This window comes from Hyperolius riggenbachi, chromosome 7 (genome assembly GCF_040937935.1).
Source record: "Hyperolius riggenbachi isolate aHypRig1 chromosome 7, aHypRig1.pri, whole genome shotgun sequence".
Classification (NCBI taxonomy): Eukaryota; Metazoa; Chordata; class Amphibia; order Anura; family Hyperoliidae; genus Hyperolius; species Hyperolius riggenbachi.
In genome coordinates this window covers 47,355,596-47,372,589 of record NC_090652.1, presented here as the reverse complement: position 1 = coordinate 47,372,589, position 16,994 = coordinate 47,355,596, and the positions used below count along the sequence as shown (strand labels likewise).

The 16,994-nt window shown below is 44.1% G+C and overlaps 1 protein-coding gene across 1 annotated transcript; it reads right to left on the bottom strand.

The window, feature by feature from the left end:
* Positions 1-382: 382 nt before the first annotated feature.
* On the bottom strand, positions 383-16,319 carry LOC137525509 (serine protease 27-like). The gene is made up of 5 exons (XM_068246634.1): positions 16,161-16,319; positions 13,059-13,266; positions 12,699-12,970; positions 5,911-6,059; positions 383-942 (listed from the first exon to the last, which is right to left on the bottom strand). The coding sequence occupies exons 1-5, from the start codon at positions 16,210-16,212 to the stop codon at positions 580-582; spliced, it is 1,044 nt and encodes a 347-aa protein (XP_068102735.1). The 5' UTR covers positions 16,213-16,319; the 3' UTR covers positions 383-579.
* Between the last annotated feature and the right edge of the window lie 675 nt (positions 16,320-16,994).

The window sequence follows — 16,994 nt, the reverse complement described above, 5'->3', positions numbered from 1 at the left end:
TGAGAAAAGTAATAGGAATCAATACTATAATATGCACTTAGTTAAAGGGACCCTGATCAGATGATAAAAATAAAATGTATACTTACCTGGGACTTCCTTCAGCCCACCATAGGCAGCGAGGTCCCCCGGCGTCCTCCTGGCTTCTTCCCTGGTATGGTCCCAGCTCCAGTTACAGGACAACTTCGGCCTGAAGTCGTCAGGTCAGCTTCCCGCTTCCGTGTACAGCAGCATTACGCCAGCCAGCTACGTGTCATCACACCGGCCGGCGTGAAAGTCCTTCTCTTGCGCGGTTCAATATTAGAGAACCGCGCATGCGCAGGACTCTCACTCCAGCCAGTGTGATGATATGTAGCCGGTAGGCTTAATGGCGCTATACAGGAAAGCGGGAAGCAGACATGCCAACTTCAGGCCGAAGTCGCCCTGTAACCGGAGCCAGGACCGGGACCAGGGAAGGAGTCAGGAGGACGCCGGGGGACCTCGTGGCCTACGGTATACTTACCCAAGGTAAGTATAAATTTTGTTTTTATCACAAGCTCACGGTCCCTTTAATCCAGATTGTAAGATTGCTTCCAGCCATCCTCATGATCTGTGTACAATATAACGAAGAACTAACGCTTCGAGAAGAAGAACTATCCACATGACACTTGGGTGTGCAGTGCTTGTGACACTTGGGCGTGCAGAGTTTGTGTAACTTGTGGACGCAGTGCTTGTGACACTTGGGTGCGCAGTGCTTCCTGCACACGGCACTGATGGTTCGGGTATGTCCTGCAGGTCAGCGAATGTCAGTTCAGGGATGTTTTCCTGCAGCCATGACTCATAGTACATCACGCTGGTGTAAACTCCAGGAAAGTTGGGAAGAGCACATTCCTCCCCCCAGCTCACGACGCCAGCCTGGTACCAGGCACCCCTCACATTACACACCAGGGGTCCACCGGAGTCACCCTGCAAGACAACATATACTCTGGTAAACATACATGGCAAGGCTGAGTGTACTTCACATGAGTAGCAGATTCTATGTTTGACTGATTTAAACGTATTCTTTTCTTTACTTGCCCAGCTTTCACATCTTCTTCCGCAGTCAAGTTGCAGCCAGGGGGCAAAATTTTGGTAGCATGTTTTTTTAAGCTCATCAAGAGATATTTTCGCAGCTGACCAAGAAGTCTTGCTTAGCAAGTTACAGGTAGGGGTGTGACAACACCCCTTAAGACACCCCAGTATCAGATAATCATTCATGAGACCCCTGGGGTGGGGGCCCCCAGTTCATCCACTGCCCAACTAACATCCCAACCCCTCCCAAGGTCCTATGTGGACCCGCTACACCTCCCTTTTTCCTTGTAGAGTGAGCTCAGTGTAAACATATTTACTTGCTCCCATTCTGTCGGGTCTCCTCTCGATTCCTGTTAGTGTTGCTCCGCTGCATACCCGACGCCCGATACATGTCAAAAATCAGGAGCCACAGGGGGCTGCAGAGACCAAGAAGCTGCTGAAAGGAGGAGAAGATGAAACGCATTGAGAGCAGGTAAATATATTTACACAGCACTCTGCTGCACTACTCTGGGTAAGGAGAGGGAGTAGGAGCCAGCCCCCCCCCACCCCTTCCCCCACCGTGAATGTAGAGGTCACAGTGGCTATAGTTATGCCCCTGATAACAGGAGTGTGGTATCAATGGACTAGTTTTCCAGTAGCGCAGATCCTTCTTGGCTGGCTAAACATGCATCGTATTTCCGGGATCCTTCCTGTCCTCTCCTATGCCACTCTGTGCCTCCAAGCTAAGGCCCGTTACACTTGTTAATCAAGAATATATAAACATACATGCTACCACTTGCATCCAAAAGTAACCTGGCACACCACTGCTATGCTGATGACACCCAATATATGTATTCCCCAAACCTGGTGTAACATATCCAATTCCAGCCATAAAGCTATAAACGACTGCAAAGCCAAGCTTCAAGTGTGAATGAATAACACCAGGCTAAATGTTGGCAAAGCTGAAGATCTTGCAAGCAGAAGTCAGCACTTAGCAACATTAATGCATTCCCAATCAGTATGACTGAGGCAGAGCCGGGACAAGGTCCCCCAGCACCCAAGGCTGAGACACCAAAGTGCGCCCCTCCATCTCTGCCACCCCAGGCATTACACACTGATTGCTATTAGACTAAGAGGCGCCACAGGGCCCACAACCTCCCCAACACCTTAATATGTAGTTATCTGGCTTATAGTCACTTCCATGTATCCCCTTCTCTTATTTCTTTCTGCTTCAAACACAATTAGGAATGACAGCTGAATAAATTCTGCGCCCCCTCTTACACTGCGCCCTGAGGCTGGAGCCTCTCCAGCCTATTCCTCGGCCCGGCCCTGGACTGAGGGGCCATGGCACAGATCTAAGTAGCTCTGAGTATGTGCTCCACGTGGGCTATGTAGGCTATGTAACCCCGCCTACACTGAAAAAGGAGGTCCAGTAATTTGGCTGTTTGGTGAAGTTGCTAGTGGAATATCGGTAAGATTACAGGTATTCTACTATTGGAAGCTAGCTAATAGCGATAGCAGAATATCTGTAATTCTATCGGCTTACCAAACCCTCCTCTCACACTGACCCTCCCCCTCTGCCTACTCCAAACACTCCAAACACTAACTTACTGCTACCTATTCCTTTTTTACTTTCAAAATGGTTTTATTAAACCTTATGCACAGATAGATACATCATACATACCGATGAGGAAGAGTAAACCAGAACAGTATTAATAATCATGGTAGAGAGATTATATTAGTTTCCTTGCATAGAGGGTCATATTGGAACAGTATATACAAGTCATAAAGGTAGTATTGTAAGTAAATTACCAACCGCTACCTATTCTAAATGCTAACTCACAGTGGTCACATCTGCCTGGGAAATGAAATAGCAGGGGCTAAATTTACAAGTTGGGTGGGAAAATGGTGAATGATAAAAGCACAACATTTCAAGAAGGAATCATTACATGCTGTAGCTAGTTTACTGCTATTATTAGCAAAAACTGATTGTTATGGATATGGATATTGTACACACTGGATAGGACAGATATTTATACATACCTTATATACTCGCGTATAAGCCTAATTTTTCAACACAAAAATGTGTTCAAAAGTTACCCCCTCGGCTAATATGTGAGTCAGTGGAGCAGAATGGATTGTGTTCTTCCTGTGTGGCAATCACTGTGTTTTATATCTATGTTGCCATCTAGTGGTGTCTTGAGACATAGCTGTTTCATCCTTGGGGCACATCCGGCTATGGGGAGAGGAGAGGACTTGTACTGGTGGCACATCTGGCTACTGTGGAGGGCTCTATACTGGGGTGGGGGCTTATACATGAGTCAATCACTTTATCCTGGTTTCTGAGGGGAAAATGGGTACCTCGGCTTATAGGCGGGTCGGCTCATATGCGTGTATATACAGTATTTATTTCCTTTTAACCAATACCAGTTGCCTGGCAGTCCTGCTGATCCCCTGCCTCTAATGCTTTTAGCCATAGAACCTGAACAAGCATGCAGAACATCAGGGATTTCTGACATTATTGTCAGATCTACAATTAATTACAAGGATATGTATCAACAAAGGGAAAATTATCATGAAACTAGCAGTGGGCAGATCTCAGGCTTTTTCTTCTGCTGAGAACAGTTCAGGACAGGTCAAAAGTTCACAGCCTGCTCTGTAAAAATAATGCTGAGTAGTAGGGAAACTGCAAATATTAGAGAATGATGCAATGTTATAAAAACACTATATAGTTGAAAATAAAAATATGAGGATATTTTCTTTGCTTCTAATATCATAGTAATTATCTGTACTACACAACCAATTCATGATATCATAAATATTTTTTTTTCGCTTCAGTGTCTCTTTAAAGCCCCACTCCAGACAAAAAATAGTTAGTTAGAAACCCAGACAGCAGCAACTTCCTGAACCATGGACTGTCACTGACGCTGCTGTACTCTGTAATCTTCTCAGAGATACTCAGTCCAAGCTGCACCCTTTTTCATTCTGTACAGTGGGGATCAGGGCTGGTTGTACAGTAGACTTTTTTCTGTCTGAGGCAAACTTGTGAGGATGCGCCCCCATCCCTCGATTTGGAATGATCGCACAGCACCCTACAATTTACTCTGCCTCATTTAATGTTCTCACATGACATGCTGCAGCTCAACACAATAGCACACTGGCTGGCTGTGAGTCTGTGACAAACAAACTGCTCACCCTCAGCCACTCCATTCCTCCTCAGGAAGGTACACACAGTACAAAAGTGCTGCCCCTGAAATCTCTGCACCTGATGCAAATGCTTCACCTTGCTACATGAGAGAAACTGCCCATGGTGTGGATGACTCAATTCCGGAAACATCTGCCCCGCCCAACTAAATTCCTGTGCTAAATGCTTCTGGCTATGTCATCAACTTTTAAATATCATATTTTTTTACTGCAGGAGGCTTTTTTTCACATAAAAAAGGTAAACATGAAGCAATCTAACTACTAATGTATTATTTTTTTGTTTGTTTTACATCTTTAAAGGACAATGGTAACATAAAAAAAACAGATACGCACTCACATATGATACAGTGGCTGGATGGTGTACTGGTTAAGGGCTCTGCCTCTGACATGGGAGACCTGGGTTCGAATCTCGGCTCTGCCTGTTCAGTAAGCCAGTAATTCAGTAAGGAGTTCATTGGGCAAGACTCCCTAACACTGCTACTGCCTACTGAGTGCTCTCTAGTGGCTGCCTCGCAATCGCTTTGAGTCCGACAGGAGAAAGGCGCTATACAAATACTGCCATTATTATTATTATTATTATTATTATTATAAGAGGAGGGAAATCTGTACCTTAGAACCTTCCCAATCCTCTCTATGTCCCCTTGTTCCACTACCGGATCTCCTGTTCCAGCCTTCTACTTAACCTCCTTGCGACCGCCTAACACCAACTGGCGGTCGCAAGGTGGCAGCCACAGGGCCACGTAACGGCAACTGGCGTCATGTCCTAGGGCGGGGTTTTGCAGAAGATTGCGCGCAACGATGCGTGCGCATCTCAGCTTGAATGGCGGAGCTCCACTCTGTCATCAGTCTCCCAGTGGCGAGCGCTGCTAGGAGACTGTTAGATGGCGAAACCGCCGTCTCATAACCGCCATCTGTTTACATTGTACAGCGATGCGATCTAAGGCAGCGCTGTACTAGGGACAGCCGTGTCACTCGGCTGTCCCCTGGAGAGCTTTAGAGAGCGATCGGCTCTTATAGGCTGATGCCTATGAGAGCTGATCGCCTGGATTGGCTGTCGGGGGTGACTAATAAATAAATTAAAAAACAGTACATTTTATTGAAAAAAAACCCCAACAAATTAATTAAAAAAAAACACTGCCTGCCGGTGATCAGAGCTTTCTGTTGGTGGGCAGAAAAGGAGCAAAAATTCATTTGTGTGCTCAGTAGTATGGCTCTGCAGCAAGCCATAAAAGCTGCAGAGCACCAACTTGTAAAAAATAGCTTGGTCACTAGGGGGGTGTAAGCCTACGGTCCTCAAATGGCTAAATGTTGAAGAGGCCTATGAGTTTCCTCGGAAGGCCACAGAAGTACATGGTTCTCCGAATACCCCCGAAAAAGAGCGGCCCCACACTGTACACACGTGAGTGCGGATTCGCGCATGCAGAGTACGGAGCCTCTCATCTTAGGAAACACTCAGACACCAGACTACTTCCAAAGATGCAGCCGGCAGGAGATTTGAATAAGGTCCTGGTGGTGGAACGAGTGAGAGATTCACTCTAAGCTGCTGTGGTTGCTGACATTTTCAAGCATTTATCAAGGCTGAAGGACTCTGTAGAACATGCATGAGTGCCAGAGAAGCTCTCTGGGCACATTGTAGTCCATCTTTGCTTCCGCTAATGGGAACCTTGTGGTAGCACTCACCTGACAGGCGTCCTTTTGCCCCTCTCTATACCCAGCGCATATCATGTCTTCCACAATACTGGCAATCTCACTGTACATCACTTTGCAGTCATCATGATCAATTAGCGGCACCATCAGCTTCTGAAGAGGCATAGGATACGGCAGACTCTCTAAACATCAACATACATTGTTTAGCACAAGCTTGTTATACATGTGATAAAATCACTTTCTGCAATACACAGGTGAAACTCAAACAATTAGAATATTGTGCAAAAGTCCATTTATTTCAGTAGTTCAACTTAAAAGGTGAAATTAATATATGAACTAGACTTATTACTTGCAATTGAGATATTTCAAGCCTTTTTTGTTATAAGTTTAATGATTATGGCTTATGCGTTATGAGAACCCCAAAATCTCAGACCATTAGATTATTGTGAAAATGTTCAACATTCTACTGTAGGCTCAAAGTGTCAGACTCTAATCAGAAAGAAGAAAAAGCGCACAATGTGATACTAGTAGGCCCTACAAAGGTCTCACCTGGTTATCAAGGCTGGAGAAACCTATATAGGTTTGCCAGCTGTCAAGCTTGTGTCCCCCTTATGCCGGGGACCTGGCTTGCACGGATATCCTCACGGTCTTGGATGGTGATCCAGTCAGGATTCCATGGTGGTTATTTGGAACACATTGTGCGGTGGGCGTGTAAATGTTTTTCTGCCCTCGTCCAGTACGAGCCTGATTCCCCGGCTATAAGTGTAGTAGGAGATAAAAACAGCTAGCAAAGCAAGGCGGCATTAGCCGCAATTATATGCAAAGGCTGTGTCTGAAATCTTTATTGTGATGGGAGCATCCCACAAGCATACATTTTATGTTTTTATCAAAGACCGCGTGCAAGCCAGGTCCCCGGCATAAGACCTATATAGGTTTCTCCAGCCTCTACAACCAGGTGAGACCTTTCCTATACTAGTACTAGTACTAGTTTTACAGTGTGCACCTTTTCTCCTTTCTGTCTCCATATCCAGCACTGTTCTATACAGGTAGCAGGCGCAGCACCTGTGATACAAGGGGACCCGCAGATCGCTCTCTGAAGGTAAACTTTACTACCAGAGCCCACAGATCTACAGACTTTAATTAGCAAATTTATTCAAAACACCTTCAAAGGGTTCCTATTTCATATATTTCACTTTTTAAAGGGATACTGTAGGGGGGTCGGGAGAAAATGAGTTGAACTTACCCAGGGCTTCTAATGGCCCCCCGCAGACATCCTGTGCCCGCGCAGCCACTCACCGATGCTCCGGCCCCGCCTCTGGTTCACTTCTGGAATTTCAGACTTTAAAGTCTGAAAACCACTGCGCCTGCGAGGCTGCATCCTCGCTCCCGCTGAGGTCACCAGGAGTGTATTGCACAAGCCCAGTATGGTCTTTGGTCTGCGCAGTATGCTCCTGGTGCCATCAGCGGGATCGAGGACACGGCAATGCAGGCGCAGTGGTTTTCTGACTTTAAAGTCAGAAATTCCAGAAGTGAACTGGAGGCGGGGCCGGAGCATCGGTGAGTGGCTGCGCGGGCACAGGACGTCTGCGGGGGACCATTAGAATCCCCGGGTAACTTCAACTCATTTTCCCCCGACCCCCCTACAGTATCTCTTTAAGTTGAATAACTGAAATAAATGAACTTTTGCACAATATTTACATTTTAGAGCTTCACCTGTACTTCCACTCAGTATTCGAATGCTTTATTTTTTTTGTTATTGTATTATTATTTATTTATTTATATCATTTATTTTGTTTCTTTTATTGTGTTTTTTGCTCCAATTGGACAGAATACTCTTGACTTCCAGTTTTAGGACTGAAGCATGTATCCCTACAGGACTGAAACAGTAAACAGAACTCTTCTTCTCATTAAGCAACTATCTCTAGTATTAGTGAGTTTTCTCCTAGGTGATATTTCTACACCATGTCATAAAATGGTTTTTAAGCCATCAGCAAGCAAGAAAATACTAAATATATTTTTAATAGTACTTTTTTAACATTTTTGGGGGGTTACTTTTCAATTGTAAAATGCTGAAAAGTTATTTTAACCACTTCCACACCATGAAATTTTATGCTGATCTGTGCAGCGTGGGCTCTTCAGCCCACAGCACAGATCAGCTAGCAGCCAGGGCGATCAGACTTCCCCCCTTTTTTCCCCACTAGGGGGATGTCCTGCTGGGGGGGTCTGATCGCCGCCGGCTGCTTGCGCTTGCGGGGGGGGGCTCTTCAAAGCCCCCCTCCGCAGCGCTTCCTGGCCTCCTTCCCCTTCCCTCCCTCTCCCTCCCCCTGTGAGCGGCGCAGGACGGATTTCCGTCCTGCGCCTGATGGGATAGGCTTTAGCAGCAGCGCCGTATACATGTAAACACCGGGGAAGATCTTCCCCGTGTGTTTACATTTACCCTGCGAGCCGCCGATCGGCTCGCAGGGTGTTCACGGAGACACCCTCCGTGAACTGACATGGAACCCATGGTATACACTTCAGGATTCAGGGGCGTGTATATACGCTCCGAGAATCCGGAAGTGGTTAAAGAGTAACTGTCGGGCATAAAATAAAAAATCAATTATTTATTTTTATCTGGTAAACAAGTAATGAGGATGCTAACCAGGCAATCCAAAAGTAAAAAATCACTCTTATTTTTTCTTCTCCATAAAACATCATTCTCCAGTTTCCCTGGCTCTCATTTGGTACATCTGCCGCACAAAGGAAGTTGCAGGGCATGCTGGGTTTTCTTTTTTTCTCTTCACTTTCCCCTCAGACATAGCTAATGCAGCCTGATTAGCTGAAGTCTCTTTCCCTCCTGTTTTTCCCTCCCACACCTCTGTTCCTCACTGATTGGTCAATATTTTTCAATGCACTTTCTACTGCAGAGTTGGGTGGGAGCAGGCAACGATACACAGACAGAGTAAGAGAGGAAATGATGCCAGGATTGGCTTCAAGATAGACACAGACAACATGGAAAATCCTAAGAAGGATCTTCTCATTTTTACTATATAAAAATCACTAAAATCAAAGTGTGGACAGTGCAATACATGTTACATAAGTAGAGCAAGTATTTATCTACTTATACAGTATATGTGTTGTTTTTTCTGAAATAGTTTGGCTGACAGCTCCTCTTTAAAAAGAAGAAGAAAATGATCTCCTAGGAGATAACTCGGAAGAAAAGTTAATTGCATATGGCCCCAGGTGTCAAATCAGTTTAGGATACATGTAGGATTAGGTTGGATTTATTACCGTAGTTTGGATTTTAGGACAGTACCATTTCTGGTTAATATGGGTAGGATTATGCTAAAATGACTGGGAACTGTTAATGAAGGTAAGGTTAGGGTTAGGCAAAATGCTGGAGGTAAGGTTAGTGCTATCCATAGCAGGGGAGGCAGAGGAGTAACAATCTACCTTGCAAGGTATGCAGCTGCAGGAGGCCCAGAAGCTGCAGGGGGCCCCATGGGGGAATATGTTTCTTTTCTCTGTACTAAGAGACTGACAACTAAGGACATGGAGAGAAAAAGAGATTTCAGCTCTCTGCACAGTTGTTCTAATAACTGCATCTGCTCAGTCAATGATAAGGAATCATACAAAGTTTTCCAAACAAAGATTTGTAGACAGTCCCTATTCAGTGTGCAGCAGGCTCCTGTGGGAGGAGGGGGCCCATCTAAAGTTTCACAGGGCGACCCAGTGGTTTCTAGTTACGCCCCTTAGGGGAGGGGTTACAATTAAGCATCATAAGATATAGAAGATTAGGACTGAACATGGGAAAGGAAGTAGGGTTAGAATTAGATGAAAAAAGAACAGAAGTTAGGGTTAGACAGAAAATGTTCAGGGATTGAAAAATTAGGAATTGGACAGGAAACAGTGGCGAGATTAGGATTGGGTAAAGGATGGGTTTATGGCACCATATATGGTATTGGTAAGTTAGACACAGGAGAAGAAGGTAGGTTAGAGTTTACCACATAGTGTATAGGTAGGGTTAGGCAGAGGAGAAGGTGGTAGGTTAGGGTTTACCATATATGGTATGGGTAGGGTTAGGGTTAGGCAGAGGAGACTAAGGTAGGTTAGGGTTAAGTGAAAGTGGGGCAGAAAGAATAGAAAACAGAGCAGCGGTGAGGTTAGAATAAATAGATGAGGGATTTGTGGTTCCAAGTAAGGCTGGGATTAGGTTACAGTTAGGAGAGGAGAGAGTGAGTAGATAAGGTCAGGTAGAGAAGAGAATGAGGCATTAGGCATAAGGCAGGAGCAGGGAAAGAGATGGGTTATGTAGTTGAATGAGTCAGGAAGGATTAGGAAAAGATACCAGAAAGTTGCACAATTGGGCATGCATGATCTTTCCCCAAACCGGATATCACACCCTTAAAGGATACCTTAGCACTAACTTACATTCAAAAAGGACGCCTAATGTGTGTTTGGGGAGCTGTGCAGATTCTTACCGCACCTCCCATGGCCCAGTATCTCCTTCCATGCTCAAATAATAACCGTCATATGGCATTGCTCTCCGGCGATGCCATAAGACATCACCAGCACATTTGTGCGGTCGCAAGGTGCCTTAGCGGAAATACTGTGCATGCACAGCGCAGTATGCCAGTGTCGAAGGTCACCGACTGTGCCAATCAGGAAGGAATTAGATTATCACTGGAGAATGGAGGGAGACACCCGGGCATGGGAGGTGCACTAAGGATCAGCACAGCTCCCCATGCACACATTAGGTGTCCTTTATGAATTTAAGTTAGCGCTAACTAAGGTATCCTTTAAGATGTCAATGTCTGCATGGCCCCTGTGGGTCTTTCCCACTGAGGCTGTCCAAGATGGACAAACGAACCAATGGGAAGTTGAGGTGGAAAAGTTAAATATAGCACCCAAAGGGCTCCTGGTCAACATGTCAGACAGCAGATGGCAGGTTGCATCTTAGATAAAGGAGTAATAAAAGAAGAAGATAAGGATGACAAAGAGAAAGACAGGGGGCAGAAGAATCACAGATAATTTACCAAAGAAAAACAAAAAATTAGAGAAAAGAAAAACAGAATCAGAATACACACAAAGGTTGTACTAACTCTTTATAATAAAACAAGCAGAAAATCTTAAATGACCCCCTTACTTATTTACCTAAAACGGAACAGACATCTGCGAAGTAGGAAATTTGGGCGCTCGCTAGCGGCGGAAGTTTGGGCACCTCCATAGAAGCCCATTGAAGTTATCGGTAAGGAGGCGGCCCCAACTCCTGATATCTATCGGGAGCTGGGCGCCCAAATTTCACATTTCACCTTCTTACCAATAAATTCAATGGGCCCCTATAGTGGTTTCTGAAAACAGCATTTTTACTGCAGGGACGTTAACCTATTTTGGTTCCTGGACGCAGAAACTACGTCCACGAACCATGTGCGCTACCGCGCGCCCCCGTGGCCGATTGCGCGCGTGCACGCGCATTCCTGGCCGCAGATTCGGTAGCCAGGGGATCAATGTATCGGACTATGGTGCCCGATCACTGATTCCTCTCCCCCGCTGAAAAAGCGACAGCTTCTCTCGGAAGCTGCGCCTTTTCTGGCCGTTCCCTTCCCGATGCGCCACTCTAAGCGTGTGTTACGCTTAGAGTGACGTCATGTAAACAAACTCATGTGGCCAAAAAGTAATACTACAACTGAAAATAAAAATAAATTAAAATCAACACACATTTACATTATAAATCTATTGTTTACCCTCCACCCTCCCAAAACTACCCAAATAAAATGTTTACTATAAAAAAAAAAAAAACATTACAATAAAAAAAAAACATGTTAATATTTACCTAAGTGTCTAAACTTTTTAAATATCAATGTAAAGATGAAATATTTCTATATTTTTTTTATTTTAAACTTGTTAATAGTGATGGATGCAAAATGGAAAAAATGCACCTTTATTTCCAAATAAAATATTGTCGCCATACATTGTGATAGGGGCATAATTTTAACGGTGTAATAACCAGGACATATGGGCATATACAATACGTGAGTTTTAATTATGGAGGCATGTATTATTTTAAAACTATAATGGCTGAAAACTGAGAAATAATGAATTTTTCCATTTTTTTCTTATTCTTCCTGTTAAAATGCGTTTACAGTAAAGTGGCTCTTAGCAAAATGTACCCCCCAAAGAAAGCCTAATTGGTGGCTGAAAAAGCAAGATATAGATCAGTTCATTGTGATAAGTAGTGATAAAGTTATAGGCTAATGAATGGGAGGTGAACATTTCTCTCGTGAAAACCACGGAACCTGAATGGGTTAAGGTTAGCTGTAGGGGAGGAGGGGTTAAAGACAGTCATGAGTGCTGGTTATGTGGCAGCATGGATGGTTAAGGTTAGGGGGACTAGGGGAGCACTTCCCGTTTTACCATGAGTCCCCCATATTGTTATCACCACTTCCTTTGGTGCAGTGGAGGTGGGAAATAAACATTTGCTCAGAACATAGGACAGGAGTGCTTTTCATTTTTTTTTTTTTACTTTTTTAGCAAAAAAACAAAAAACAAAAAAACAAACAATAAAACAAAAAATAAAAGTCTCGCTTTCATATAATGGCCATGTGAGCATGCATGTGCACAATGCTGATAGAAATGTCCCTGCGGGCAATCAGAATGCGCAGCCGCTACTCTTTATCTTTGCATTGTGATTTTTTAAATTAGCACCAGCTGGGCATGACTCCTGGTATTTAATAAAGTGTGAAAACACCTTGCTAAAATGTGTAGCAAGTGTTCTGCAGAGCTTTCTTTATTTTGGTAAACAAAGATGGTCGGTTTACTTTGAAATAATGAAAGTGACTCACCCTCTGTTGATGTGTCTCCCCAGCCGGTGACCCAGCATTCCATGCCACAAGGGAAGGTGACTGTGGAAGATGGCAGACTGATGGGCCTAATATATTCAGTGTAGGTGACAGGACTTGATAGCCTGACCAATGCGATGTCACCAGGGTCACCACTCTTTCCTCCATACGGGTGAATGATGAGCTGTGTCACGTCACGGGTAACTCGATTCGCATTATCCTCGTATATCTTTATAATTCCCATCACAATAAGATAATTCTCAACTCTGGTATTCCTGTGAAAGTGCCACACCGCAAAGGTAAATGATCAATAAGGTCATAACATGGCATACAGACAAGGGAAATGTAGAGTTGAACACTTACCGAAAACAGTGAGCAGCACTCAAGACCCACTGAGGAGTTAGAAGAGATCCCCCACAGCTGTGATAAAACTGATCATCCATTATACTTTTTTGCTGGATAGAAACTTGCCAAGGCCACTCCTTTTCTGCAGCATTTGAGCCATTAACAATGCGGTCTGAAGCCCGTGGAGATCTGCGTGCTAATTCTGGTTCAAATAATGAGGTTGCTCCTGGAATAACAGAGTATTCAAAGTGTGAGAGAGATCAGGAGTCTTCTCAGGAACAGCAACCATATCATGAAAGAGCCAGGAACTTTTTTACGGACAGCAAATAGAGACATGAAAGAACCAGAACCTTCTCAGGAACTGCAACCATAGATATGAAAGAACCAGGAACCTTCTCATGACTAGCAACCAGATAGATGAAAGAACCAGTAACCTTCTCAGAAACAGTCAGCAACCAGAATCATGAAAAAACAGGAACCTTTTTAGGATCAGCAACCAACACTGTAGATGACATTTTGGGACATTTTTGGAACAGCAACCAGTGAGTGATATGAAAGAACCAGGAACCTTCTAAAGGACATTAACCAGAAGTGTGAAAGAACCAGGGAACCTTCTCAGGAACAAGCAGCCAGAGACATTAAAGAGCCAAAAAGCTTCTCAGGGACAGCAACCATAAACATGAAAGAACCAAGATCCTTCTCAGGGACAGCAACCACAAATATGAAAGAATGAGGAACCTTCTAAGGGACATATGCTCATCAATACTGTTCACAGCATGTTTTGTTTTGACATGTATAACTGTCAATACCGCTAGGGAGGTTAACCACCCTGGCGTTCTATTAACATCACCAGGGTGGCAGCGCAGAACTATTTCTTGCTTTTTTTAAAATCGTGTAGCTAGCCTAGCGCTAGCTACATGATTCCCCCCTCCCTGAGGCGTCCCTCCCTACCCTTCGATCGCCGCCGGCGCATTAGCCCGTCCAGGAATTCCCGTTCTGAATGGGATTTCCAGGAGGGCTTCCCCCATCGCCATGGCGATGATCGTGATGACGTCATACATATATACACACACCCCCCCCCCCCTTCCTGACCAATCAGAGAGCCTAGCCTGGGAATCATATAGGACCTCCTCTTACACATTAACTACAACTGTCCCAAGCTTGTACAGCAAGCCTTATCATGAGGAGCCTTTCCTAGTCCACTGCACTACGTCTCCATCCAGGCCCTACTGTCAAACACAGTCAAACACAGAACATTTATATTTATTTTCTCCTGGCGGACTCAAAGCGCCAGCTGCAGCCACTAGGACGCGCTCTGTAGGCAGTAGCAGTGTTAGGGAGACTTGCACAAGGTCTCCTACTGAATAGGTGCTGGCTTACTGAACAGGTAGAGCTGAGATTCGAACCCAGGTCTCCTGTGTCAGAGGCAGAGCCCTTAGCCATTACACTATCCAGCCTGTATCAACAATATTCCATCCAGTCAGCAGCTACGGCCTGTTACTGCGTGGGGTGTACATTTTTATTGCCACAGCCAGATTTTATCCAGTCACAGATTATTGCTTAATGAGGTTTACTGTGTTAGGAAAAAATTGACCTTTACTCGCCAAAGTAGTAATTCTCGCATCTGATTTTTATGAGCCAGAGTTTCTTATCATGCAACAGTAATATACACCAGTCAGCAACAATAGTAAATACACTGACAGGCATGGCTGTTGCTATGATCCCACAAGATCTGGGTCACCTCTGGACATGAATGAATGGGCAATCGATCAGCAAAGAGTGGGCGTGGCCAAAATGTATGTCACTCTAGACATTGCACCACCCCCAGCAAAACATTGGACAAAGAGCGATAGGAGATGTAATAAAATATGCTTTTTATATTTTCCATAAGCACCACTTCTACAATCCTAAATCATAATTAGCCTGCATTCACCCTTCAGGCAACAAAATTAGACAGCATGTACCCCCCAACAGCATATGTAAGCAGAATGTACTCCCACATAACATAATTATGCAGCACATTTCACCCAAACAACATCATAATTAAGGCAGCATGTACCCCCAAACATCTTAATTAGGCAATAATCTCCCCAATTAGATAGCATGTACTAATTGATATGCAAAAGCAGGATGTGGGAACTGGGAAAGTATACTTTGTTGAAATTAACTTCAAATTGAATAAAAATTTAAGCGAACCGTTATTAGAAAGTGAGAAAACCTAAAGTGAACCCGACGTGAAAATAAACTGATGAGATAAACAATTGTAATTATCCTCCTACTCCTAAAAATGACTTTTCTAGATATCCCATGGTTTTATTTTATCTTTAAACATTTACAAAGCAGAATGAATGTTTTGTTGTCTCTGCTCGGTGGCAGCCTATTAAGTGTCTCTAAAGGAAACTTCATGAACTATTGACTTTGTTTTATCTCCTTCTGCTCTCAGAAGTTGTATTCTGCCAGTAAAACTTTTATGAATGTAATTTGCTAATCAGTGATGTTCACTATATTCCTGACAAGCTACTGACAAGACAGAAGCTGTCACTTCCATGCCTAGATATTAACTCTTTCAGGCAGCAAAATAAAACAAGTGAAACAGCCTGGTTATTAATATGTTTTGCACTGTACATACACATGCTTATCTCATCATGTCACATGTCACCTCGGGTACCGTTTAAAAAGAAGGCTCGGAACTTGAGTGGTTCCATATAAGGGGTCATACATAAACAGCACATATCACTCCATATCACCCGAGAACACAAGTATTGTGTGCTATGATGCCTCTTTCTTAGCTGCACACAGGAGATCTCAAAGAGGGCCTACTTAGTCTTGGAGAAGGATCAGGGCACCACATTCCTAACAATGCCACTGATGACTGGTGACTTGAATAATACTGTATATCACATTACAAGAGTTTCTGACAAGAGATGAGATATATCAGGCAGCAAGTGAACAGTCAGTTATTGAATATGATAGGCCTGATCGCTTCGGACAATAATAACAGTGTGCCATGATAGCGGACTTACCTGCAGAGAGGACAATAATAACAGTGTGCAAGTGCCACGACTTACCTGCAAAGAGGACAACAATAACATTGTGCAAGTACCACAATAGTGGACTTACCTGCAGAGAGGACCACAGACATAACTAGCACTGTCCTAACGGTGAAGCCCATGTCTCTCTGTGGAGGTATTATTCTGACTTCTAAACTATCATTTAATATCTTAGTGTGGAAAAAGGGTCTCCAGTAGATCCTTGCTGTGGTATGGACAGGTTCTCCACGCTGTGAGACAACAGAAGGATAATCATTCTTACTGTAAAACCTACATAGATATATAAAAACAAAACAATTTAAACTCCAGACATGAATGATTAACTTACTTTACAGGCTGACTGAAGAATTTTTTTCTCTGACTCATTCTTCAGGTTGACGAGATACCTGCAAAATATACTGATCATCGAATGACGATAGAATTACTTAGGGAACAAAGTTCCAGGAGGAAGACCAACCTCTCAGATTTGGCTGAGTTAATGATTTTATAATATGCAATTTTACACTGAATCGTGTGGGGTGGCACTAGCCAGCTGTGTCTCTTTTAAAAAAATACTTCCTTATTGAAGGGGGAAGGGGGGAGGGGTTAGTCACCATGTTTGTTCTGAGGATCAAGTGTAAGCTCTTACCTTGGCACAGTGATTCTCATTGATGTGCAATTCTGATATGTCCATTCATTGAGGAACTTGGGTCCCCATTGTGAGTTTTACATGAGGCCCCAAGCACTCTATTAATATGAAGCCCCAAAACCAGGGGCGTTGCAAGCCCCAAAGAACAGTGGCACGTGCCACGGATTTATTCTGGGGTGCCCCAGATGTCACCCAGGCAGAGTCAGCTCTGGTGCCTCAATGACGGGCATGCTATGGTGCATCAATCGGGGGTATGCTGGGTGCTATAGTGTCTCT